This window comes from Tachyglossus aculeatus, chromosome 18, assembly GCF_015852505.1.
Source record: "Tachyglossus aculeatus isolate mTacAcu1 chromosome 18, mTacAcu1.pri, whole genome shotgun sequence".
Classification (NCBI taxonomy): domain Eukaryota; kingdom Metazoa; phylum Chordata; class Mammalia; order Monotremata; family Tachyglossidae; genus Tachyglossus; species Tachyglossus aculeatus.
The window spans coordinates 2,960,421-2,987,669 of record NC_052083.1 but is presented as its reverse complement, the minus strand read 5'-3'; the positions used below and the strand labels follow the sequence as shown (position 1 = coordinate 2,987,669).

Below are 27,249 nucleotides of genomic sequence, written 5' to 3'. Positions count from 1 at the left end.
CATGATTATTCAATTATTATTCACGGATAAAGAAATGGGACAATCACCCTGAGAGCGGGCAGGGAAAATGCTTTAAAGATGCACTAAATGGTACAGTTTAGCTAGGAACTGTTAATCCATCGGTGATATTTACTGAGCGCTTACTGTGTGCAGAGCACTGGACTAAGCCCTAAGTAACTGACAGCAGTCAAGCCAGACTGACTGGCAGACATTTGAAGAAGAATCATCATGAAACGCTTCAAGAATATTGCGGGGAGTTAAGAAACAGACTCAGAACGGCCACGGGAAATGGATCGGTGAAAAACAGCATGGCCTGTGGGAAGCAGTGGGGCCTAGTGGAAAGAGAGCGAGCCTAGGAGTCAGAGGACCTGGGTTCTAATCCTGTCTCCACCATAGCCTGCCGTTGTGACCTTGGGCACGTCATCGTGGTCATCGTCATCATGTTCATCATCAATGGCCTTTATTGAATTCTTACTCTGCGCAGAGCATTCATTCATTCATTCAATCATATTTATTGAGCGCTTACTGTGTGCAGAGCACTGTACTAAGGGCTTGGGAAGTACAAGTTGGCAACATATAGAGAAAGTCCCTACCCAACAGCGGGCTCACAGTCTGTAAAATAGGGATTGAGACTGAGTCCCGTGTGGGACAGGGACTTCAGCTAACCTTATTAGCCTGTATCTACACCACTGCTCAGTACACTGCCTGGCACAGAATAAATGCCTAACAAATACCATTTTTTTAAAAAAGTGTCAGCTTCCAGAAGAGCACTGTACTAAGCACTTGGGAGAGTTCAATACAACAGATTTGGCAGATATGTTCCCTGCCTACAGCAAGCTTCCAGTCACTTCACGCTCCTCTGTGCCTCAGTTACCTCACCTGTAAGATGGGAATTTAGACTGTCCAACCTGATTAGCTTGTATTTACCCCAGTGCTTAGTTAAATGAAAAAAAGTGCTTAGAAAAATAAAAAAGCAAAGGACGGGCTTTTTATGTACTCATTACTGATGATTTATCGGTCACTCGGGAGTCTTTTCAATCACTCTCTCGGAAGCCAGGGAGGATCAGGGTACCCCTGTGGAAACCCTCAAGACTCAAGGGTAGGGACGGACAGCTATGTGACGTTAGTATATTTCACGACTTTATGTATGCGCTGCACTTGCTCTGACTCACACAATGGTTGCTTAGACCTCTGAAATATCCCTCCAGAGTGATTCAGACTTTGGAGAGGATCACAAGGCGACTACCCACTGTGTCAGTGACAGCTCAATGGATAACCCCAAACCTCGTCCCCCAGAAACTCCCACTAGGCTACAAGAAGCAGCTGGTTGTTTCCCAGAAGAGAAGTAAGATTCCTTAATCGCATTATTTAAATGTGAGACATTTAAATGTGGGTAAATATCTATGAAGCCTGGGTGGAGGACGGACCAAGACTCGGGTCGGCATCTAAATGCTCCCCATGGTTTCTTTGTACTTCCCAGAAACAACTGCGGAAAGCCCCTTCTGGAGGGGAGGTGATGGGAAAGGACGATCATTTGGATTTCAGTCATCTCTAGGACAAGCTGCCTGATGTTTTTATCTTCCAGAAGAGGAAGTTATAGCACCATTTGAAATGCCAGTCCCACACACATGCCTTTTAGTGCTGTTTCTGTTGGGAGAATGGTGTCGTTATTCAACTCCTAGAAATCAACAAATAATCCATAAACACCATAATTTTAAAAAACACTTATTGCAGAGCGAAAGCTTCTTTCTCCTGTTTTTTAAAGACCCCCAAATTCCCTAAGAAACACTTTGTTTGGTTTTAATGATCTTTTTTAAGCAGTTACTGTGTTAAGGACTGTACTAAGTGCTGGAGTAGATACAAAATCCCAGCACTTAGAACAGTGCTTTGCACATAGTAAGCGCTTAACAAATACCATCATTATTATTAAAATCATCAGGTTCAACACAATCTCTGTCCCACATGGTGCTCACAGTCTGAGAGGGAGAACAGGTATTGCGTTCCTATTCTGCAGATGAGGGAACTGAGACACAGACTTGCCCAAGGATTAGAACCCAGGTCCTCGGACTCCCAGGAATGTGCTTTTTCACTAGGCAACACTGCTTCTCTAGAAAAGCTCCTTTGGTAGCTCCTTCATTTTTCTGCCTCCACACAAGATCAGCAAATCCTGTGACAGACCAAAACTCTTCCAAGCTTTCAAGTCCTCCTAAAATCCCAACTCCTCCAGCAAGCCGACCTTGATTTATTGCCAGAACTCTGTCGTATAAACCCATCGGCCATTTGAGCACTCAGGCATTTATTTATGTCCGTCCTTGGCTCTTTTGTAAATCTGTAAATCGATAGCGCACTCAGCTATTTATCTTGACTGTTCCACTTGAAACACTTTTATGTTCGTCTCTCCTGTTGGAGTGTCAGCTCCTCGTGGGCAGGGAAAGAGTGCCACTTCTTCATTTTGCACTTCCCTAGCACTTAATACAGTGTATTGCTCCAAGAGGGCATTTGAAAAGTAATAATAATAATAATTATGGTATTTGTTAAGGGCTTACTATGTGCCAAGCACTGTTCTAAGCACTGTGGGGGGGGCGGGGGGGGGGAACAACGATTACCTTGTATCTCCCCCAGCACTTAGAACAGGGCTTGGCACATAGTAAGGACTCAACAAATACTACTGGAGGGATTTGCTCTAAGCAAAGGAAGCAGAGAGCCACCAGGACCCAGAATGGGCCTGTTTATTGTTATACTCTCCCCTCCCAAGCACTTAGTACAGTGCTCTGCACACATCAAACGCTCAATAAATACAACCGTCTGACTGACTGGACCCATCCAGGAGGAATCGGAGCCCAAATCAGAAGCTGAGCCATGACCCAGTGAGGAACTGGCCATTTAATTTATTTTTAATGGTATTTATTGAGCACTCGCTATGTTCTAGGCACTATACTCGGAGCTGGGGTAGATGCAAACCAATCAGATTGGACGTAATCCCTGTCTCACATGGGGCTCACAATCTTAATCTTCATTTTACAGATGAGGTAACTGAAGTGCAGAGAATTTAAGTGACTTGCCCAAGGTCACCCAGCAGACAAGTGGCAGAGGTGGGACCGTGTCTAATTCTCGGGATGGTTGGAAGGCCCAGAAGAATAAACAATTGAAAGAACTAATCAGATGCCAGGGGAAGAAAATGCCAGGGAAGTTCCAAGTTTATCTTCTCCTCGTAGGAACTCCGCTGAATTTCATCCCAAAGGAATTCCTACCTTTTCCTGCCGGGGCCAGTTTCCAAATAAATTCTTGGCCACATCACCTGGTGAAGGCGAAAGGATTGCCTAACGAGAAGAAAGCAGCTTTTTCAATCCATGGGCCCTGGTGCCAATGCCTCAAGCTGTGGAGAAGGAGCCGGGAGAGCCATGTTCTTTTCCTGGCTCAACAAACAGTCTGGATGTGGGCTTAAAAACCTCTCTTCTTCGGCTCTGTCCCCTGACAAATGACTGCAATCAGAAGGCCCACCTAATTCACCAGGTTGGGGCAAGGTTTACCCAAGAGCGAATTTTCTTAGCCATAAAACACTTTTCTCACGCTGATGGAATTGGAGTAATTGTAGCACCCATCCTGCCTCATGCCAACCCAGCGGGATCGAGAAAAGTAGCCTCAGTGTGAGGCTAAACTTCGGGAAGATTGTGCAGCTGTTGCTGTATCAATCACCCTGCCTGCCGTTGTGACTGCGGACCCCGAGTCACAAGGAGCCTGAAATTCTCCTCCTCTAGCCACTGACCCTTACTGATCAATGTTTTAAGTCTCTATGTTGTCCTAGTAGTTATATTTCATCTCTCCATATTTGTCTGTCATCGGGCCCTTCTCCATCTTTTTATTTTCAGATTGAAAGTCCCCTGAGGGACACGAACTGTGTCTAATTCCCGCCTGTATATTATTTCCCTTCATTTAGTATGGTACTCTGCGGTACAGTGCTCAAAAACTATTCCTGCAAGTACTTACTAATCGTCCGCTTGTGCGGTGTCACTCTCCAGGCACTTGGGAAATGCAGACTGTAATAAAGTGACTCATTCCCTGCCAACGAGGAACTTCCACTCTAACAGGGGACAACAAACATCAACATATTTCCAACCAGAGTGGTCAAAATAAATAGCTGGATGCACATATAGAGAAGAGTCCTGAGGAGAGTATTAATGAGTTTGTGAGTGCTAGAGTTGGAAGAAGAGATGATATGGTTCGTGGTACTGGGAGATTAATTGGAAAAGATTTACTGGAGGAGGTGGGATTTAAGGAGAGAGAGAAGCAGCGTGGCTCAGTGGAAAGAAACTGGGCTTGGGAGTCAGAGGTCATGGGTTCTAATGCCGGCTCTGCCACTTGTCAGCTTTGTGACTTCGGGCAAGTCACTTAACTTCTCTGTGCCTCAGTAACCTCATCTGTGTAATAGGGATTAAGACTGTGAGCCCCCCATGGGACAACCTGATTACCTTGTATCCCCCCAGCACTTAGAACAGTGCTTGGCACACAGTAAGCGCTTAACAAATGCCATCATTACTATTATCACGTGGGGAGAGCTGTTGACCATCTTTTAAAACAAAGACACCTACATGCCTGGGACTTCAAAAATGAGAGCTCAGAGAGAGGTATGGGGTGGATAGTGAGACACTTGGGATAGAAAGGATGCACCAAAGACTAGATTGAGAGTACTGTGGGATTCTTTAGAGCAAATTTAAGGAAAATTTAGACCATGGAAAGTTTTGCATTTCTTTCTCAGATTTTATTTTATGTTCTTTTTTATCACGGGCTTGGGTTTTTGCAGAACTGTAAAATTTGTGCCTGTTAAATCCTATTTCTAATCTCTTGTTTGTCCTCTTGCCTCATTTCCTGTCTAGCCTCGATCCTTGGTAAATTCTGATTTTTTTTAAAAAGGCAAAAACTAAATCGTGCAAGCAGAATGTGTTTTGTGGGCTATATCTATGTCTATTAAGTACCTACTGAAAGTTAAGAAAAGGAAGCTCATAGTGAAAGCTGATAATAGCAATACGTATTCATTCAACAGTCTTCACTTGGCAGGAAACTGCATTAAGTGCTTGGGAGAGTACAATAGAACTGAAAGGCCTGGTCCTTACTCTCAAGGAGCTTACAATCTAATGGGTGTTTTCTTGTTCTTACCCCGGTGCTTGGCACATAGTAAGCACTTAAATATTAAGCTGCAAGTGTATAGATTTTAAGGTCACTGGGTCTTCTAACCACTAAATTGCCAGCCACGCTGCCTCTCTGGGAACCGGCACCTGCTCTCCTCCCTGCCATGGAAAAGACTCCATCCCATCCCACCCTCCACCACTTTGGCAGGAAAGAGGATAGCAGTCGCAGTATGAGACCACCACAAAACCTCAAGAAGACTGGGGATGCTGAAGCAGTTGCTGTGGCTACAGGTGTGCCTTGGACTCTGAGCCACGAAGAGCCTGAAATTCTTCTACTCTAGCCACAGCCCCCCCACTGCTTTTGTTTTTTCTCTTGAGTATTTGTGTTCGTCTTACATGGTGTCTTCATATTTTATTGTTTCATCATTCCCTATGTGTCTGTTGGCAGTCACCTCTCTCCTCAAACATTCTTAGACTGATTGAGGGTCAGGGACTAATTCCCAACTTTGTAATCATTCCCCCAGTTCAGTACAGTGCCCTGCAGGTAATAAGCATCTAGTAAAATAATCAATATTTTTTGAGCAGTTACTATATGCAGGGCACCGTACTAAGCACTATGAGAGAGTACAATACAGCAGATGTAGACACATTCCCTGCCCACAACGAGCTTATCACTACTACCCCGTGGTCAGTCTCATTAAATTGGGCTGTCCCAGCTGGGAATCGCTGCACAAAGCTAAGTGAAAGGTTAGGGACCCTGGCTAGACAGTCCTTCATCCTGGTGACTCTGAGAAAATTTCACAGATTGAGAGCCCCTTGAGGCCCAAGGACCCAAACTCTTTCCCAATGCTTCGTAAAATGCTTTGTCCCGATAAGCACCTAAAAAACGCTATTGCTAAAATTCCTGGAGAATGTAAGCTAAAAGTCACACTTGGCTAAACTAATTCTCATTTAGCCTCCATCTCCCCTCAAGATCACAGGCCTTTAGACACCTCCTTTTAGGCTCAGGATTTGTGGAGGGCAGGATTGTGTCTGTTGTGATAGTGTTGTGATAGTGTTCTCTCCCAAGTGCTTAGTACAGTGCTCTGCACACAGTAAACACTCAATAAATACAATTGAATGAATGAATGAATCCCTCTGCAGCCCCAGACGTCAACTCTGGACATTTTCAAGCTCAGAGCGGTCTTCTGTAAGGGAGATGTTCTCTCTGGCTCCATTTGTCCGAAGTAAACACTTAGCAGGAAAGCAAGAGCAAGCCATCCTCTCAACTCTGTCGACTCGTTGCAAAAGGCAACTGGAAAGTCACATGGGATAACCGTGGAAAGTACAGATGGGACTATTCTTAGCCTGGAATGTATACAATGTCTCCCGCCCAGCGACTCGCTCACAAAGCTCCATAGCACAGCAAAAGTGCCTTCAGAATAAACACTTCCAGAAACCACCCTGACTAAAAAATCACTTGGCAACTAAAAGGAACGACCTGGGTTTGCAGTTTCACCCGTGCCCCAACGGTGGAAAAATCTCAAAGGAGAATAAATGGCGGAGGCCTGAGGGGATCCCGTAGTGGACAGAGCAAGGTAAATATTTCAATTCTTCTGAGGATAGAAGGCGTCGATTGTCCCCAAACCGAGGAAACTTCCCACATCCTGGTTGGCCCCTGGTCTGCTCCACGTGCAGTATTTATTCTTCCCTTTTTTTTATTCCCTCCCAGCACAGCGGAGCACAGCTAATAAATGACCCGGTTCTGTTTCGATCTTCTGTCCTCCCCCCGTTTAGTCTGCTTAGTTACCAGAGCCTGCCCCGCCAGGCTTACATACTTGGGGAATGACCCAAACCCAGGAAGCAGTGCATGAATTTACTGAATGATGAATAATCTGAGATTTGTAGAAAGAAACAGCTAAACAAGCCGACTTTGATTGTGCAAAGTGAATTTCCCTACAGGGGAACCGTCAGTCCGCACTAAGCCAAATGGTTTCCGGTCTCCGAGTCGACAGTCCGTCTCACGGGCAACGCTAATGTCCCATCCATCCAGTTCTACATTCGGTGGGGGACAAAAGACAGAGTGAACCTTGAGGTTTCCAGCACAACATTCAACTTTCCTTAATTTAAATTTAAATTCTGAGTTTATTGCTTAAGACGACAGGAAAGTACAGACCTCCATCAGATTGTATGCTCCTTGAAGGCAGGGAACATGTGACCCACTCTGTCGGCCCCTCCCAAGGGCCTAGTACAGTAATAATGATGACGTTTAGTAAATTATTATATATTTATGTTTACTATGTGCCGAGCTCTGGGGTCAATGCAAGAGAAGCAGCGTAGCTCAGTGGAAAGAGCCCGGGCTTTGCAGTCAGAGGTCATGGGTTCAAATCCCGGTTTCACCAATTGTCAGCTGTGTGACTTTGGGCAAGTCACTTAACTTCTCTGTGCCTCAGTTACCTCATCTGTCAAATGGAGATGAAGACTGCGAGCCCCCCACACCTGATCACTTTGTAATCACCCTAGCACTTAGAACAGTGCTCTGCACATAGTTAGCACTTAATAAATGCCATTATTATTATTATTATTATTATTATTATTATTATTATTATTATTATTATCAAATTGGATGCAATGCCTGTCCTGATCTAAGGCCCACAGTCTAAACCAGGGTGGAGAACAGGCACCTTATTCTTATTTTAAAGATGAGGGAGTTAAAGCACAGAGAGGTTAAGTGACCCTCCTGAGGTCACACAGCAGGCAGGTAGCAGGACCTGTGCTTTTTCCACTAGGCTGTGCACTCAGGTGCTCAAGGCATGACATCGATGGATCGTTTGACTGATTGATGAGACAATCCTCCTGGAGCTAGTCATCCAGAAGCAGCATGGCTTAGTGGTTAGAGCATTGGCCCGGGAGTCAGAAGGACCTGGGTTCTAATCCTGGCTCCTCCGCAGGTCTGCTGCGTGACCTGGGGCAAGTCACATCACTCCTCTGGGTGTCAGTTACCTCATCGGGTGAGCGGAGATTAAGAGTGTGAGTCTCATGTGGGACAGGGACTCTGTCCCAGCTGCTTAGTGCTCAGTACACAGTAGGCGCTTAACAAGTACTAAGTGCTGTACGTCCCAAGTGCTTAGTAAAGTGCTCTGCACACAGTAAGCGCTCAATAAATACGACAATGAATGAAATAATAATAATTATTATTATCCCCAGTCAGGCCTCGGAGACTATATCTCAGTTTTTTCGTCCAACTCAGTCCTCCCCTCAGAGCCAGGATGAATGAGGACTCAGCGGAGGAACTGCTCTTCAGAGACCAGGACTTCTCCTCTGACTTGTTGAGACAGCTCAACGTGCTCCGGCAAGAGCAAATCCTGACCGATGTGACCCTATGCTCTGGGGACCGCGAGGTTCCCTGCCATCGAAACGTGCTGGCCTCCAGCAGCCCTTACTTCAGGGCAATGTTTTGCGACGACTTCAGGGAGAGCGTCCAGCCCAGAGTAGACCTGAAAGGCGTCAGCGCCGACGTCCTGGGACAAATCATCCAGTACGTATACACGGGGCAAGTCCTCATCACCGGCGAGAACGTTCTGTGCTTGATGGAGGCCGCCTCCATGATGCAGTACCTCCGGCTGTTCGAGGCCTGCTCCTCTTTTCTCCAGAACCGCCTGGCTCCCAGCAACTGCCTGAGCATGATCCGGCTCGCCGAGCTCTTCAGCTGCGAGAGCCTCAGGAGGAAGGCCCGCTCTCTGGCTCTGAAATGCTTCCCGCAAGTGGCTACCTCCGAAGACCTGAAGGAGCTCTGTGCCTTGGAACTGAGCAACTACCTGGGAGACGACGAGCTCTGGGGAGAGGAAGAGGAAGTGTTTGAGACGCTAATGGCCTGGATTAGGCACGACCTCCGGGCCCGGGAGGGATACATCCAAGACCTGTTTCAGAAAGTCAGGCTTCAGTACGTCCATCCGGCCTTCTTCTTCCATTTCATCATCAACGACTCCCTCCTCCAGGCGTCCCCGGCTTGCCGAAGGATCCTGGAGGCGGCGAAGAGGCAGACGTTCTCTCCTCACAGCGCCGGGGCCGCGGGTCCCGAGCCGCTGGGCCACGTCCCTCGGAGGTATCCCAGCCGAGAATTCCTCATCCTCCTCGGGGGCAGGAAGGACAGCCAGCAGACCACCAGGGATGTCCTGCTGTTCGAAGAGAAGACCGGCCATTGGCTGAGCCTCGCCAAGCTGCCCTCGCGTCTCTACAAAGCCGCCGCGGTCACCCTGCACAGCAACATCTACGTCCTGGGGGGCATGGCCGCGAGTGGCGGGAGAAGCCACATCAGCGATCAAGTCTACATTTTCTCTCTGAAGCTCAACCAGTGGAGAGCGGGAAAAGCCATGCTGGTGCCGCGTTATTCCCACAGGAGCACGGCCTACAGGAACTTCATCTTCTCCATCGGGGGGATGGGGGCCAAGCAGGAGATTCTGACTTCCATGGAGCGATATGACAGCATCTCCAACGTCTGGGAATCCATGGCCGGCATGCCCGTGGCCGTTCTCCACCCTGCCGTGGCCGTGAAAGACCAAAGACTCTACCTTTTTGGAGGAGAAGACGTTATGCAAGATCCCGTGCGGCTCATACAGGTAATCAGCGTTGGTCTTCAGGCAATCGATCCAGCCATCGATCGATGCGCTTACTGGGTGCAGAGCACTGGACTAAGCGCTTGGGAGAGTATGAGAGTCAGTCTTCAGTGTATGGTCTCTCTCGGCACCATAATTGACCATTAATAAAATAAAACCTCATTTTTGAATGGTGCTCACCTCTGGCTGTCCCTCAGAAAATGTCACGTTGTGACCTTAAGCCTTTAGATCAGGCAGTGAAGGGCAAGGTTTAGAAGTTTAAAATGTTTCCTGACTTCACACAAGCATCCTAGATCTCTGCATTGCACCGTTGCTGACTAGCAATTATGTTATCTTGTAATATAGTCAGAGGTTTTTTTAATTGTATTTATAATGCTTACTTTGGGCTCAGCATTGCAGTAAGCGCTGGAGTAGATACAAGATAATTAGGCTGGCCCCAATCTCTGTCCCACATCGGGCTCACGGTCTAAGTAGGAGGGAGTAGGGTTTAATCCCCATTTTACAGATGAGGAACCTGAGGAGAAGTGAAGTGACATGCCCAGAGTCATACAGCAGGCAAGCGGCAGAGCCGGAATTAGAACCCAGGCCCATCCTCTTTCCGTTAGGCCACACTGCTTCCCATGAGAGATGCTACGTATGAGAGTTTGAAGATTTAGTTTCACCTGAGGTAAAAACTAAAGTTTATCACTGATCCATGTAAATACCTTTTATGTCAGCCCAGGCTAATGTGACTTTCTGTTTTCTCGAGACAGAACCTCTCTGTCTGGCCCATTCAAGCTCTGTCCAGTCTCCTGAGCTGGCTGACCAAGGTGCCATTTCCCCTTCCCAGTCAGCCCAGTTCACCCCTCTGCATAGGAGCTTTAATCTGCAGTTTGGCAAAGGACTTCCCTAGCCAGGCAAGGTTGAAAGGGAGGGGAGGGAAGAAAATGATGAGAAAGCTTCAAGCAACCAGCAGTTTTCCCACTCACTCCGCTGCTGAGGATCCTGTCTGTCCCTGAAGGGCCTAATTCCAGCAAGGTTAGGGGGGCCTTAAAGGAAAGGTACCTAAGTTTCCTCCTGGTCCCCCCACACATAGCATCCCTAGCTCCAGGCTCCCACCCAACACTTCCTCATTGCTACAACATCACTAGGAGAGGCATGGCTTGGAGGTTTGGGTGCTACCAGCTTCAGCAGCCTGCACACACCCCACTCCAGGCTACCATCTTTAGACCTGCTTCGAACCCTTAATTTGAGAGTAACTCTTCAGCCCTTCCCCTCGAGGCTCTGTGCAGGCTTGAACATAGTCCTTTGACTGGCAACCTACCCAGCGACTGGGAGGGGAAACAGAAGGGCAGTGATGGGAATTTTCTCTCCACTCTGCTCCCAAGAGGACCACATCCTGTGGCACCAAATGGAAGTTTGAGCTCACTGCCATGATAGGAGTTTTGGAATGCGGCTGCCTATTCCCGTGGGAAAGGAAGGGGAGACCTCTGGGGTAGGTAATAATAATTAATATTCAGCCCGTGGGCCCAAAGATAAAATGCTGTACTCCTAAATGGAGACAGGACCTGACCAGGTCCACGCTACCAAATAATCCCAAAGATTCCCATCACAGAGGTCTGAGAGTCTGGTTCCTCTGGATCATTTGCTGTCAAAGACTCAGTTTCAAGCCCAGATGAGAAGCCAGCTCAATAACTCTTTACAGAGCCTTGAATCATCAGAACTACCATTTCAAGACGTAAATGGATGGGCTAAAGCATCCAAACCAAACAAATTCTTTACAGAGCCCAGACATGGCCCGTGTGAGTGACCGTTTTAGACTTTGGCCTGGAAAAACAACTAAAAGCAGCAGGTTGGGGTAGTGCTTTTCCCAACCACTGAGGTCTGGTTTCCGAATGGGAGCGTCAGACAGCCGGGATGAACGTCTGGAGGTATCGGAAGGATCCGGTTGGCGTTTTCAAGCAGAGCCGTGGTGCTTCGATAAGAAAACAGTTCATCTGCCTATCTGTGATCAAAAACAAGGGCAGGATTTTGCTGATGATTTTGCTCAGAAATTCTTGCAGCTCCTGCCTGAGTCCTTTTTTTGGCTAGGTCGCTGGCGGTTTTATCATCATCATCAATCGTATTTATTGAGCGCTTACTATGTGCAGAGCACTGTACTAAGCGCTTGGGAAGTACAAATTGGCAACATATAGAGACAGTCCCTACCCAACAGTGGGCTCACAGTCTAAAATGTAATCTTAAGTGAGATCTTGCCATCACCTACTTCCCCATCCGTGAAATAAGATAATGGTACTTACCACCTCCATCATCATCATCATTATACCCGACGTTTATTAAGTATTTTCCATGTGTGAAGCACTGTACTAGCCAACGAGGTAAATTGCACTAAACTCAACCTTCCAAGGTTTTGTGAGGATTCATTAGTTAATGACTATTTATATATTCTCCTCACGACTCCTCAGCTAACTCTGTATGGGACATTAATGTCTGTCTCTCACGCTAAACCGTAAGCTCATTATGGACAGGGAATGTGTCTGCTACTTCTGTTGCAGCATACTCTCCCAAGCGCTTAGTACAATACTCGGCATGTAGTAAGCTCTCAATAAATATGATTGACTGATGGCAGGGTGGCACTCGTGCCAAGGAAAATGAAGACAGTAGCAGCTAGAAATCCATAGCTCCCTTTGCCTTTCCTTCGGGGATCTAAGCTTAGATCTTGAGGCAGACATTATCGCTATCATCAGTTGTATTTATCGAGCCCTTACTATGTGCGGAACACTGTATTAAGCACTTGGGAGAGTTCAACACAGAGTTGGCAAACACGTGCCCTGCCCACAACAAGCAATGAACTTGTTTCTGGCAATCTCTCCCGTTGCAATTGTGTTCCGTTGCCTCAGGCCGAATTGGGAGAAAGTCCTAGGAGACCAGACCTAAACTAAATCCCGCCTACTAAATGTCTCTATATTTATTTTTGTTTTTTTCTTAATGTGCCAGACTGTCTTGTAAAGAGAAATCGATAAGAATATCTGCACAAAGCGGCTATGTTTCATTTGATACTCAAGCTGCAATTTGACCAGTAAAGGAAAATTGTTAAACCTTAAGTCTCCTGATTTAGTCCATTTTATTGAATTAATGCAAGGCCTACAGGGTTAGCGGGGAAGCCATCTAGATGCATTGTTCCGCAATATTGTTTGCTTATGTTTAATAACATCACCCATGAAAGGTACCCACCCTGATTTCTTTCAACCAGGCAATCCAGCAGAGATTTTTATTGCATGCCTGCTGAATGCTCTTTATTTCTTTTGTGGCAGTATTCATTCATTCATTCAATCATATTTATTGAGCACTTACTGTGTGCAGAGCACTGTACTAAGCACTTATTGGATGCTACACTAAATGATTGGGAAAATATATGAGTAAAGGATGTGGTGTTTACCCTCGAGGATCTTATAATCTAACGGGGAAAGGCAAGCGCATAAATTGGGTACAAATTGTGGGACAGAAGGAAAAGCCTAGATGTGTGCAGTTATACAAACATCTAGAAAAATGAATGCATAAACTTGCCAAGTTCCCAGCATCGTTTCTGCATTTTTTTTCCTCTACAGGTTTACCATGTTTCCAGAAACACATGGTTCAGAATGGAAACGAGGATGATCAAAAACGTGTGCGCCCCTGCAGTGCTGCTTAGAGACCGAATTATCATTGTGGGAGGTAACGTTTGCACTAGATGTCACTAGGCAGAAAACGAAAACCTCATGAAGAGGAAGGGTGACTAACAGGCATGTGTCATGACTATTTGCCCCTCCAAGGGCCTTTACCTTCCTGGGACTGAGGTGAGAATACAGATTGGATTGCTATTATTATTCATTTTCATTATTACTGATATTTGTCTAGCACCCACTCAGAGGACCTAGGTTCTAATCCAGACTGCCACTTGCCTTCTGGGTGACCTTGGGCAAGTCATTTCGCTTCTCTATGCCTCACTTTCCTCATCTGTAAAATAATAATAATAATAATAATGATAGCATTTATTAAGTGCTTACTGCTAATAATAATAATGATGGTATTTGTTAAGCGCTTACTATGGGCAAAGCACTGTTCTAAGCACTGGGGGCATACAAGGTGATCAGGTTGTCCCACGTGGGGCTCACAGTCTTAATCCCCATTTTACAGATGAGGGAACTGAGGCACAGAGAAGTGAAGTAACTTGCCCAAAGTCACACAGCAGACAATTGGCGGAGCTGGGATTTGAACCAAGACCTCTGACTTCAAAGCCCGGGCTCTTTCCACTGAACCACGCTGCTTCTCTATGTGCAAAGCACTGTTCTAAGCACTGGGGAGGTTAACAAGGCGATCAGGTTGTCCCACGGGGGGCTCACAGCCTTAATCCCCATTTTCCAGATGAGGGAACTGAGGCCCAGAGAAGTGAAGTGACTTGCCCAATGTTACACAGCTGGCAATTGGCAGAGATTAGGATTCAATATGCGGTCTCCCTCCTACCTGGACGAGTAGCCCTATGTGGGGCAGGGACTGTGTCCAACCTGGTTATCTTGTGTTTACCCCAGAGCGTAGTATAGTGCTTAGCACAGAGTAAGCACTAAGCAAATACCATCGACATCACTGGGAATATCACAAAGATAAATACATTGAAGACAGTCCCTGTCCACAGGAGTTTATAGGCCTCCAGCTCAATTCTGAGAGGTACAACCGCTCTCTGAGTCAGAACACCTTTCTGGGGGGGGGTTCCATGAAGATTCATTCATTCATTCAATCGTATTTATTGAGCGCTTACTATGTGCAGAGCTTGGGAAGTACAAGTCGGCAACATACGGAGACGGTCCCTGCCCAACAACGAGCTCACGGTCTAGAAGCGGGAGACAGACAACCAAACAAAACACGGAGACAGGTGTCAAAATTGTCAGAACAAATAGAATTAAAGCAAGTGCTGGAAGGCTAAGGGAGTGGTGAATAAAGAGAGCAAGTCCAAGTGCCAGGTTGATGCAGAAGGGAGTGGGAGAAGAGAAAATTAGGGCTTAATCAGGAAAATATTCATTTTATTTTGTTAATATGTTTGGTTTTGTTCTCTGTCTCCCCCTTTTAGACTGTGAGCCCACTGCTGGGTAGGGACTGTCTCTATATGTTACCAACTTGTACTTCCCAAGCGCTTAGTACATCATCAATCGTATTTATTGAGCGCTTACTGTGTGCAGAGCACTGTACTAAGCACTTAGTACAGTGCTCTGCACACAGTAAGCGCTCAATAAATACGATTGATGATGATGAAAAACCTCTTGGAGGAGATGTGCCTTCGAGGTGGGAAGAATGATCATCCATCAGACACGAAGAGGGAGGGTGTTCCAGGACCAGAGCAGGATGTGGGAGAGAGTCTGGCAGTGAGATGGGATTAAGAGAAGCAGAATGGCCTAATGGAAACAGCACTGACCCGGGAGTCACTTAATTTTTCTATGCCTCAGTTTCCTCAACTGTAAAATGGAGAGGCAATACCTGACTCTCCCTCCTACTTAGTCTGAAAGCCCCAAGTGGAACAGGGAGTGTGTCTGAGCTGAATTATTGGTAGCTACCTCAGCACTTAGAACAGGGCTCGACCCATAGTTAGAACTTTCCAAATATAATACCAGGGAAGCAGTGTGGCTCAGTGGAAGGAGCACGGGCTTTGGAGTCAGAGGTCGCGGGTTCAAGTCCCAGCTCTGCCAATTGCCAGCTGTGTGACTTTGGGCAAGTCACTTAACTTCTCTGGGCCTCAGTTACCTCATCTGGAAAATGGGGATTAAAACTGTGAGCCCCCGTGGGACAACCTGATCACCTTGTAACCTCCCCAGCCCCTAAAACAGTGCTTTGCACAGAGTAAGCGCTTAATAAATGCCATAGTAATAATAATGACGGCTACAACAAGGACAAAACTTACCCCGAGCTCCTTGTTTAGCCTGACCTAAGAGAGGGGCCACATTTTGTTTTTCATTACTCAATGGTCTGTTGCAAAATCAAATATTAATCCTTACTGCATTACACTCACAACACAGATACATACTGGTCACAAGATAGCTGAACAGTCTAAACTGGCTCAAACTGTGACACTAGTTTAATCTCATGCTCACCGCTTCAACGTGTTTATGGACCGTGTTTTTAAAAACAGCGATCGAATGGGACTCCTTTATCGCGGGTCAGCAGATTCAATGATGCTAACAGGCATTTTGGCCTGGACAAGGGCTGTCTTCCTTGTACACATCTATTATCCAGGATTACTTGTACACTTCCTGGTACACACCTTCCCGTCCTTTGGACTTCTCGTTCTCTTTGGCTGCATTTGATGCTTTATAATAATAATAATGATGATGATGATGATGATGGTATTTGTTCAGCGCTTACTATGTGCCAAGCACTTGTTCTAAACGCTGGGGTAGATACAGGGTAATGAGGTTGTCCCACTTGGGGCTCACAGTTTTAATCCCCATTTTACAGATGAGGTAAGTGAGGCGCAGAGAAGTTAAGTGACTTGTCCAAGGTCACTCAGCCGATAAGTGGCAAAGCCAGAATTAGAACTCACAACCTCCAAGCCCCAAGCCCATGATCTTTCCACTGAGCCATGCTGCTTCTCTTGATGTGCCCAGGGTCTGGTGACATATTACCAATAAAAGATGAATTCCTACTTCACAAGCTGAATCTCAAGAATCTACCATTCCGTGGTACTTTTGGGAACCTACTGTGTGCAGAGCACTGTATTAGACACTAATATGGAAATAAAGGGCATGGTCTCTGACCTCAAAGAGTGAAAAGTTCTTTGTTCAGAGCAACTAGAGCTTTAAAATTGGGCTCTAGAGGCATGACACTGACTTACTGAAATACATCTGGCACTTGCTGGAGTGAGAAGCAGCGTGGCCTTATGGAAAAATCACAGTCCTGGGAGTCAGAGGACCTGGGTTCTAATCCTGACTCCTCCAGTTGTCTACTGCGTGGCTGGGCAAGTCATTTAACTTCTCTGTGCCTCAGTTTCCTCATCTGAAAAATGGGAATTTAGACTGTGAACCCCATGTGGGACCGGGACTGGTTCCAACCTAATTACCTTGTATCTACCCCAGCACTTAATACAGTGCCTGGCACATAGAAGCAGTGTGGCTCAGTGGAAAGAGCCCGGGCTTGGGAGTCAGAGGTCATGGGTTCCAATGCCGGCTCTGCCACTTGTCAGCTGTGTGACCTTGGGCAAACCACTTAACTTCTCTGTGCCTCATCTGTAAAATGGGGATGAAGACTGTGAGCCCCACGTGGGATAACCTAATCACCTTGTATCCCTCCAGTGCTTAGAACAGTGCTTCGCACATAGTAAGCGCTTAACAAATGTCATCATTATTATTATAGAAGGCACTTAACAAATGCCATTATTATCATTATGGCTATGCACAATTGTCATCAGTAAACATGGAATAAGAGCTCCAGACCGCTACCTCGGTCAACATTTGAACATCTTCAAGTGCTAGGGAAGAAATACAATACTGAACACCAGTTACATGGTTTCCTCATGCTGACATTCTAAAGAAGACGTAGCTGATCCATGCGGATAAATTTATTTCTACTCAAGAACCTCAAAGCATTTACAAATAATAACGGTGATATCTGTTAAGCATTTATTTTGTGCCAAAAGGCAGCATGGCGTAGTGAATAGAACTTGTGCCTGCGAGTCATAAGGTCATAGGTTCTAATCCCAACTCTGCCACTTGTCTAATGTGTGGCCTTGGGCAAGTCATTTCACTTCACTGTGCCTCAGTTATCGCATCTGAAAAATGGGGATGTCCGACTTGATTTGCTTGTATCCACCCCAGCACTTAGTAAAGTGCCTGGCACATAGTAAGCACTTAAATACCATCATTATCATCGTTATTATTATATTATCGAGGTAAGTACAATATAATCGGATCAGACATAGATCATGACCACATGGACTCCCAAATCTAAAAGAGAGGGAGACGGGAATTTAATTCCCCTTTTCCAAATGAAGAAACAGAACCCTTGAGAAGTTAAAAGTGACTCACCCAAGGCCATGTGGCAGGCAAATTGTCGAGCTGGGATTAGAATCCAGATCTCCCAACTCCAAATCCTGGACTCCTTCCACCAGATCACACTGCATTTCTGCTTTGAACAAATGTTAAAAGGAGGCAGGTCGTTGAAGCCCCCACTTTATAGGTGGAAAATCGGAAACCATAGGTGTTCAAGAAATTCCTTCAGAAATAAATCTGGGAGTAGAATCGTGGAAGTCGAAGAAATAGAAGTCATATAGTCCAGCATCCTGGCATTCAGAAGCACTGCACTTAAGCTATCCTGGAATACCATGGGCCTTTAGATTCCTCTATCTGTTGCTCTCTCTCCTTGGCCCCGGGTTTTCCCTCTCAGACTAAGAAATCCAACAATTCTCAGAAACAGCTTCAGAGCTGGAAGTAGGGCCCTGTGCTATCGTCAAGGGCCGTAGAATATGGTGGCCCCAAAAAGCAGTGGGCACATGAGAGGCTGTAACCTCCTTGGGGGTGGGAATCACGCTTACCAACTGGGTGGTTTGGTACTCTCCAGAGTGCTCAGTGCTGTGTTCTGCACAATTAAGCACTCCACAAATACCATTGATTGACTGTTTGGGAGAGAATCTGCAATGATGTCAAATCCCGAAGAGGGACAGGAAGTTAGGGACCGTAGGGGACGTTAGAGACTGATTCCTCGGGTGACGCCGATCGCTCCAATTCCCCATTTCCGTTTCAGGCTACACGAGGAGGGTCCTTGCCTACGACCCTCAGACCAATAAGTTTTCCAAGTGTGCCGACATGAAGGACCGGCGAATGCATCACGGGGCGGCCGTCGTCGGGGACAAGCTCTACGTGACCGGGGGACGCCGGCTCACCCCGGACAGCCGCATCGAGGACTCCGACTCCTTCGACTGCTACGACCCTGAGACCGACACGTGGACGTCCGAAGGGAAGCTCCCTCACAGACTCTTTGATCACGGCTGCCTTGCTCTCCAGGGCATCCCTCACGCTGCCAGTCCCCTATGAGCTGGGCGACCCGACCACCATCTGGGGTGCGTGCAAGAGGGCAAAGGGGAGAGCGGGGCATCCCGGCCTCCACCTGCTCATGGCTGCAGCAGGGAGATGATGCTCCCAAGCTCTGCAGAAAGAGAAATCCCCTGAACCCCATCTATGTAATGTATTTAAATAATGACCATGATATTTAAGTGCTTAGTATATACCGAGGTTTACAGTCAAAAGAAGAGGGATTGCAAGGATATGAAAGACTCATTTAAAGGACAAGGAAACTGAGGCACAGAGAAATGAAGTAAGTGACTTGCCTGAGATCACACAGCAGGTACGCGGCGGAGCCGGGATCAGAACCCAGGTCCTCTGATTCCCAGGCCCGTGTTCTTCCCTCTAGGCCACGCTGCTTAAAATGGAATTCAGTGCTTAGCATCTATAACTGACCTAATTCTGTCAGAATAAAATTCTTTCTAGGGCCACCTCTAGTCTTCGGTGAACTATAAACCTGCAATTTAAATCGGTGTTTTTTTCAGGGGGGGTTATTACACGAAGAAAATTTGTAGAATTACTCTGTGTGACTTTGAGCAAGTCACTTAACTTCTCTGTGCCTCAGTTACCTCATCTGTAAAATGGGGATTAAGACACTGAGCCCCATGTGGGACAACCTGATTACTTTGTATCCCCCCCCACAGCGCTTAGAACAGTGCTTGGCACATAGTAAGTGCTTAACAAATGCCATCATCATTATTAGATGATTATTATAATCTAATCTAATAATCTATGATTCTTACATCATTATAATCATTATATCATTATAATTATAATTATCATTATATCATTATAATCTATGATTATTAGATTATTAGACTTTTAGATTGTGAGCCCACTGTTGGGTAGGGACTGTCTCTATATGTTGCCAATTTGTTCTTCCCAAGCTCTTAGTACAGTGCTCTGCACACCGTAAGCGCTCAATAAATACGATTGATTGATTGATTGATTATGATTATGCATCTTCTGCTGCTAGAGTTTGGCATCTTTATAGCTCTTTTCATCCTAAATTCTTTCTAATAATTGTGGTATTTATTAAGCGCTTACTATGTGCCAAGCACTAAGCCCTTGAGTGATATAATACAGTCAGATAAGACACAGCCCCCGTATGGGGCTCACAGTCTAAGGGGGATGGAGAACAGATGTTTGCCCACCAATTTTACAGAGGAGGAAACAGAGAAGTTATGCGCCTGGCCCAAAGCACACAGCAAGTTGGTGGGAAAGCTGAAATTCAGACCCAGATCTCCTGCCTTTCAACTCCATGTTCTTTCCATTAGACCCATCTGCCTCATTATTATTATTATTATCATCATTATTGTCAATATTATTATTACTACTATTATTATTACTTGGCTATGCTCCTAACAGAATGGGTCAGGAAGCTGGAAAGCACTGATTACCACCTGGAGAATCCTGGGACCACTGGAAATCAATCCATCAATCTATGGCATTTATTGAGCATTCATTCATTCAATCGTATTTATTGAGCGCTTACTGCGTGCAGAGCACTGTACTAAGCGCTAGGGAAGTACAAGTTGGCAACATATAGAGATGGTCCCTACCCAACAGTGGGCTCACAGTCTAGAAGAGCACCTACTGAACATCAAGCACTATATTAAGCGCTTGGGAGATTCTAACAGAAATAAGACACACAAACACACCCTGTCCACAAGGACCTTCAAATTGAGTGGAAGAGACAGATACACACAATTATTGGCAACTGGTGGGGTCGGGAGGAAGAAAATCCTGCCATCTCTTTGCACTCCTGACACACTTCCTTGAATTTAGTGGGGCCCAAGGGACCAGGTCACAGGAAAAGGGAAAGGCCCTGTGATGAAGTTCTGAAGGGAGGGCACTCATCATCATCATCATCATCAATCGTATTTATTGAGCGCTTACTATGTGCAGAGCACTGTACTAAGCGCTTGGGAAGTACAAATTGGCAACATATAGGGACAGTCCCTACCCAACAGTGGGCTCACAGTCTAAAAGGGGGGGGACAGAGAACAAAACCAAACATACTAACAAAATAAAATAGAATAGATATGTACAAGTAAAATAAATAAATAAATAGAGTAATAAATATGTACAAACATATATACCTATATATAGGTGCTATGGGGAAGGGAATGAGGTAAGATGGGGGGATGGAGAAGGGGATGAGGGGGAGAGGAAGGAAGGGGCTCAGTCTGGGAAGGCCTCCTGGAGTACTCAGTGATGGGGACAGAGTTTCCCATCATAAATGCAGGATGAGCCTCAAGCCAATCACAAAGACTCTAGGGGCACGACCCGGTTCATGATCTGCCCAGCTCCACTCACACATTCCTGACAGTTGTGTTCCCTTCCAATCAACTGATCGTATTTATTGAGCATTTTCTGTGCGCAGAGCACTGTACTAAGTGCTCGGGTGAGTACATTAGAATTGAGCTTGTAGATACAGTTTACAGACTAGAAGAGCACAGACAGCAGCAAGCGAGGAAGCATGCAGAATTACTGCACACTTTTGGAACTTTACATGCAAAACCCATTCGCGGCCAAAGTGTGCCGAGCGGTGTGACACAGCGCCGTGATCCAGCAGGCCATTGCTAGGGCAGCCGCCTCGCTCACTGTTGCAACCTCAACCGTCCCCATTCTCCAGCTGTTTTTTAGGATTCCCGCTGGGCCTGTCCATCTCGTGAAATGGCCTGCCTTGGTTCTTCTGTCAGAAACCTCCACCACCACTAACACAAACCCACCAGACGTACCCCTGGTTCTGGCCGTTTCCGTGAGGTGATGTTGGCGGGGCTTTGAGAGGAGAGCAGTGTGCACTGGCTCCCTGGGCAGAGGCATTGATATTCATCCATTCAATCGTATTTTATTGAGCGTTTACTGTGTGCAGAGCATTGCACTAAATGCTTGGAAAGTATGCAGGGGGGAGCAGAGGGAGCCAGAGGAGGGAAGAGCTTTCTTTAGTTTGCATTCCTTTCCAGTGTCGCCCCTCTGCCAGGATCCTGCCAGGCCCCTATTCCCCTACCCCTCACTGCCAAATACCAAGTTGATGAGCCGCAGGAATCAGTGCCTTCTCAGAATTCATCCATGCCTCAGTGGAACCACCAAAGAAATCTTGGGTTCACCCCCAGGATCATGAAGAGAAATGGCAGCCACCACCGGGATTATTCCTTCCCTCAAGGAAGGCCTCAGAGAATGCCCCTGGGGCCACAGATTCACACATCTGGTCTGCCTGCCCAAGATCCTCTCTTAATTAGGCTGCAGACAAACCTTCAAGTATCCAGGGATTCTTTCCAACTTGCTGGGGCCAATCCCCAGGCAGAAAAGGAGTGTTTGGCGATGTTTCCCTTGGCACCCTGACGGAGGAGGTTAGGACTTCAGGGCATGACTGAGGTCAAAATACATTCCACCAGCACCAGCTAAACTCCCAAGTCTCTGCAGGAAGAATGTCAATGGCTTCATTGCAACTCCTCAGCAGGCAGTGAAGCAAAACCAAGCAGGGAAGAATGCCTAGCAAAGACGCTGGCAAAACTGTCAAAGATGCCATTCCAACGGGAAGCAGCTCAAGAAAAGCAAGTTAGATCTGCCCACATCCTAGCCCGTGAGGAGGGGAGTGGCAAGGGTCGTGGGGGATGAGCACCTTTCTGCCTGAATTCCAGCAGAAAACACAAATCTAGAGGCCACATCTGCCAAGGTAGGGAGAATAACTGTCAGAAATGAAGAGGGAGGGCACTTCAGGACAGAATCAGAGCGAGTGCGAGAGGTCGTAGGTGAGATAGATGAGACCAAAGTAGGGCATTAGAGGAGTGAAGTGTCCCTTTTGAGTTGTAAGTAGGAGAGCAGCAAGGTGAAACATAATTGAGTGCTTTAAAGCCGATGGAAAGTAGTTTCTGTCTGATGTGGAAGTGGATGGGCAACCACTGGAGGTTCTTGAGGAGTGGGAAGACATGATCGAACGCTTTTGGAGGAAAATAATCTGGTCAGCAAAGTATGGACTGGAGTGGGGAGAGACAGGAGGCTGATAGAGTAATCAAGATGGGATAAGTGCTTGGATTAAAGTGATAGCACTTTGGATGGAGAGGATTTCAGTGATGTTGTGAAGATTGAACCGACGGGATTTAGTGCTGGATTGAGCATGTGGGCTGAGTGAGAGAGAGAGGAGTCGAGGATAACACCAAGGTTACGGATTTGTGAAACAGGAAGGATGGTGATGCTGTCCACAGTGATGGGAAAATCAAGGGGAGGACAGGGTTTGGGTGGCCTCGGCTGGCTAAAATTCCTAAACATCTCTACAGTAATAAGTTGCTGGACCGCAGGATGGAGAGATGCTGTGTTAAGAAATCAGACTTGGAATTCAAGATTCCAAAGGATTATCAAGAGAGATGGGCCAGGATCAAAGGATCGGAGCTCCAGAAATTCCCGACCCATTTACAAATCTGTAATTTATTTATGCTGAAGTCTGTCTCCCCCTCTAGACTTTTAGCTCATTGTGGGCAGGGAATGTTTCTACCAGCACTGTCGTATTGTACTCTCCCAAGCATCCAGAATAGTGCTCTGCACACAGTAAGTGCTCAATAAATATAATTGATTAACTGATGGGTAAAACCAAGCAGAAGACACATTCTCTACCCACAAGGAGCTTCCGCTCTATTGTTTAACCAGCTCACATAAGAACGGAAACTAAAGTTTTCTTCCCAGAACTTGCCTCAACCTAAGGAATGCTGATTCCTTAGATTATTCAGTGTCTGAGAATCCATGCAATTCTGTGGTTTATTCAGTGTGCGTCACTTGAGCTCCCATATGATCAATTCAAGTGGGGACTGGGTGAACCTGGCAGCCATGAAACATTTCATTTTTATTCAGCTTTACACATTTCTCAACCTCACAATTGTTCTTCAATTTTATGACACATATTTTACCCCTTTAATCAAAACCATCATTTTTGAAGCTATCTTCATTTTTCAGCTTCCAAATGACCCATTCCACACCATAAGATTTCAATCCACCATTCTTCCTCTATCCCTCTTACCATTTCCTAGGAACTTTTCTGCATTACCCTAGTAACCCTAACCTGCCGATCATCTCCCCTCCTCAGCTTCCCTATGGGAGGCTAGAGTGTAAGCTCCTTGAAGGCAGGGATCATGGGCTGAGTTGATGCTCCCTCCTCCCCACCCGACCCCACTTCCGAGATCACCCATCTTTGGGGCGAAAATAGCTACTCTCAGCACTCAGAGCACAGATGCCTTCCTTCTCTTCCTCGCAGTTGGGGTGATAATAATAATAATAATAATGATGGCATTTTTATGCGCTTGCTATGTGCAAAGCACTGTTCTAAGCGCTGGGGGGATACAAGGTGATCAGGTTATCCCACATGGGGCTCACAGTCTTAATCCCCATTTTACAGATTAGGTAACTGAGGTTCAGAGAAATTAAGTGACTTGCCCAAGGTCACACAGCTGACAGTTGGTGGGAGTGGGGATTTGAACCCATGACCTCTGACTCTCAAGCCCGTGCTCTTTCCACTGAGCCAAGCTGCAGGGGCCCATACTCTCAACCGGTCTACCAGTTCCACCCCCGGTCCTCACCCAGGAGCGGAGAATAATAATAATAGTTGTGGTATTTATTAAGCGTTATGTGCCAAGAACAGTACTAAGCACTGCGGTGATACAAGCAAATAACAATAATAATAATAATGATGATGGCATTTGTTAAGCACATACTATGTGCAAAGCACTGTTCTAAGCACTGGGGAGGATACACGATGATCAGGTTGTCCCATGGGGGGCTCACAGTCTTAAAAATCCCCATTTTACAGATGAGGTAACTGAGGCCCAGAGAGGTGAAATGACTTGCCCAAAGTCACACAGCTGACAATTGGTGGAGTTGGGATTTGAACCCGTGACCTCTGACTCCCAACCTGTGCTCTTCCCACTGAGCCACGCTGCTTCTCTAACTGGGTTTGGTTTAATTGCAATTAAACTCTAATTGCAAATCGGGTTGGCCATGGTCCCTGTCCTGTATGGGGCTCACTGTCTTGATCCCATTTTACAGACGAGGTGACTGAGGTGCAAAGTAGTGACTGGCCCAAGGCCACATAGCAGAGAAGTGGTGGAGGCAGGACCTTCTGAGTCCCAGGCCTGTGCTCTCTCCACTGAGAAGAAGTCAGGATTAAACTCAAACGCAGCTCCCATCAATCAGTGGTTTTTATTTGAGCACTTACTGTGTACTGAGCACTCTTCTCGGCACTTGGAAGAGAACAATATACAGTAGTGTTGATAGACGTGTTCCCTGCCCACAAGGAGCTTGCATCCAAACCAAACAGCCAAACTGCTGTTTGACCCATCGGGGGGCAAGAACACGGTGTTGAGAGTCAGGAGACCCGGGATCTAGCCTGAGCCTTGCCACTGGCTTGCTGTGTGACCTGCGGCAAATCACAACCTCTCTGAGCCTGAGAAAGACCCCTCCCAATCAGCTGTATTTATTGAGCACTTACGAGCGCGCAGTGAACTGTACTAAACACCTGGGAGAGTACAAACAACAATGGAATAGTCACATTCCCTGCCCACAATGAGCTCACCGTCTAGAGGGCAAACACTGTACAAAATCAAAGTATTATGTTTAATTCTATTGTATTCTCACAAGTGCCTAGTGCAGTCCTCTGCACATAATAGACACTAAATATGATTGATTGGGGCTGGGGGAGGGAGGCCGAATAGGACACAGTGCTTAGAACAGTGCTTTGCACATAGTAAGCGCTTAACAAATGCCATCATTATTATTATAAAGCCAGGTTGTATGTCCCACCAGCTTCTCAAGAGAAATAACCTTTTCCAAATGGGCTCTAACAAGCCCTGCAGAGCAAGGCAAAGTGATACTGTGATACTGATTCTCCCCCTTCTAGACTGTGAGCCCACTGTTGGGTAGGGACTGTCTCTATATGTTGCCAGCTTGTACTTCCCAAGCGCTTAGTACAGTGCTCTGCACACAGTAAGCGCTCAATAAATACGATTGATTGATTGATTGATACTGTGGCATCCTCTTTCAACCCTCATTTTCAATTTTCATTGGAAAACCACGCAGCCTTGTTGTTCTCAAACCCTCAGTTATAGATTTCTCGGGAGTGCGACCACTATCTTTTCCGAATAAAACATCCGCAGTGCTGTTTACGAGGATATGGGACTTCAGAGGCAGTTTCTACAATATCTTTGCCAATCCGGGCCCTCGGCAACACTGTCCTGGATCCAGGTTAACCCCGTAAGATCCTCTCCCTTAAACTGCGGCAGAAGTAACGAACTCTCTGAACTCTAGCTACAAACCTAATTTGAAGACTTATTCATCTGCCTTCTGTCCAATCTTTTACGGAGTCAGATACCCACAAACTCATTTCATTTCTTCCTCTTCCTAACCAGCAAGTTTGACTGAATTTTAAGTCAAGGATGTAAACACCACAGTTCAGCGAAATTATTTAAAGGATCATTACACTATTTCTTGGGCCTCTCAGCTTAGCCTATTGTGTGACTATTTAACAGGGAGAATTTCTAAATTAGGAGCTGGCGAGATTTCTGAGCCTAGGCTAAGGCAGATTACATCAGGAGACAATTTTCTATTTAGACTCCAGATAAAGTGTCTGATTGACAAATACTGGGCTCTCCTAGCATTCTGTTTAATTAGATTTGAACTGGTCAAGAGCTGAGTGTTCACTCCTGATGGCAAGTTTATTTAGGAACAGGAAAAAGTTATTTCTCAGAAATTTCACTGTTGGGCTGGACATTTCCTCACCCCAAAAGAACAGCCTGCCAGAGGTCCTAAGTGTTTGTTTTTGGTGAGTTTCCTAAGAGGATGGGAACAACAGCTCTCAATTTGCAGTGTGCCCTTTATGAGAGAAAAAAAGAGAAGTACTGAATACTGGGATGGAAACGAAAGTGACTTACCCAAGGTCACCTAGCAAATAGCACAGGTGGGATTAGAACCCAGATCCTTCTGACTCTCAGGCCATGCTGATGTCCAGAGAAGGTCACTGCGGCCTCTTTCTGTGGCTTCAAGCCAGGGGCTCCCTGTCCACAGCTCATGCTGGACCTTGAAGAAAAGGTGCTGTGGGAGAGAAGGATGGATAGAGTGAGGAAAGCTGAAAGGCCTTTAGTGGGACTTGAGGTAAACAAGTTCCGGCTCCGCCAATTGTCAGCTGTTTGACCTTGGGGAAGTCACTTAACTTCTCTGGGCCTCAGTTACCTCATCTGTAAAATGGGATTAAGATTGTGAGCCCCCTGTGGGACAACCTGATCACCTTGTAACCTCCCCGGTGCTTAGAACAGTGTTTTGTACATAGTAAGTGCTTAATAAATGCCATTATTATTATTAAACAGACATGGGAGTAACCATGATGATGGCATCTCTCTTTAGGAGTGATGGATGAGCCCCTGCCCTGGGATTTCAGGGTCAAGACCAGTATGCAGGAATCGATGAGAGGATCAAGAACTCTAG

The 27,249-nt window shown here is 46.3% G+C and overlaps 1 protein-coding gene across 2 annotated transcripts; it reads left to right on the top strand.

The window, feature by feature from the left end:
* The first annotated feature begins 6,546 nt into the window (after positions 1–6,546).
* KLHL38 (kelch like family member 38) lies at positions 6,547–19,075 on the top strand. Of its 2 annotated transcripts, none has more exons than XM_038760484.1 (4): positions 6,547–6,703; positions 8,317–9,724; positions 13,309–13,414; positions 18,464–19,075. In XM_038760484.1, exons 2-4 carry the CDS (start codon positions 8,375–8,377, stop codon positions 18,751–18,753), a joined length of 1,746 nt encoding a protein of 581 aa, XP_038616412.1. In that variant the 5' UTR covers positions 6,547–6,703; positions 8,317–8,374; the 3' UTR covers positions 18,754–19,075. The 2 variants fall into 2 exon arrangements, with proteins under 2 accessions (XP_038616412.1, XP_038616410.1); XM_038760482.1 differs by having other exon boundaries at positions 8,313–9,724.
* Positions 19,076–27,249: the final 8,174 nt, after the last annotated feature.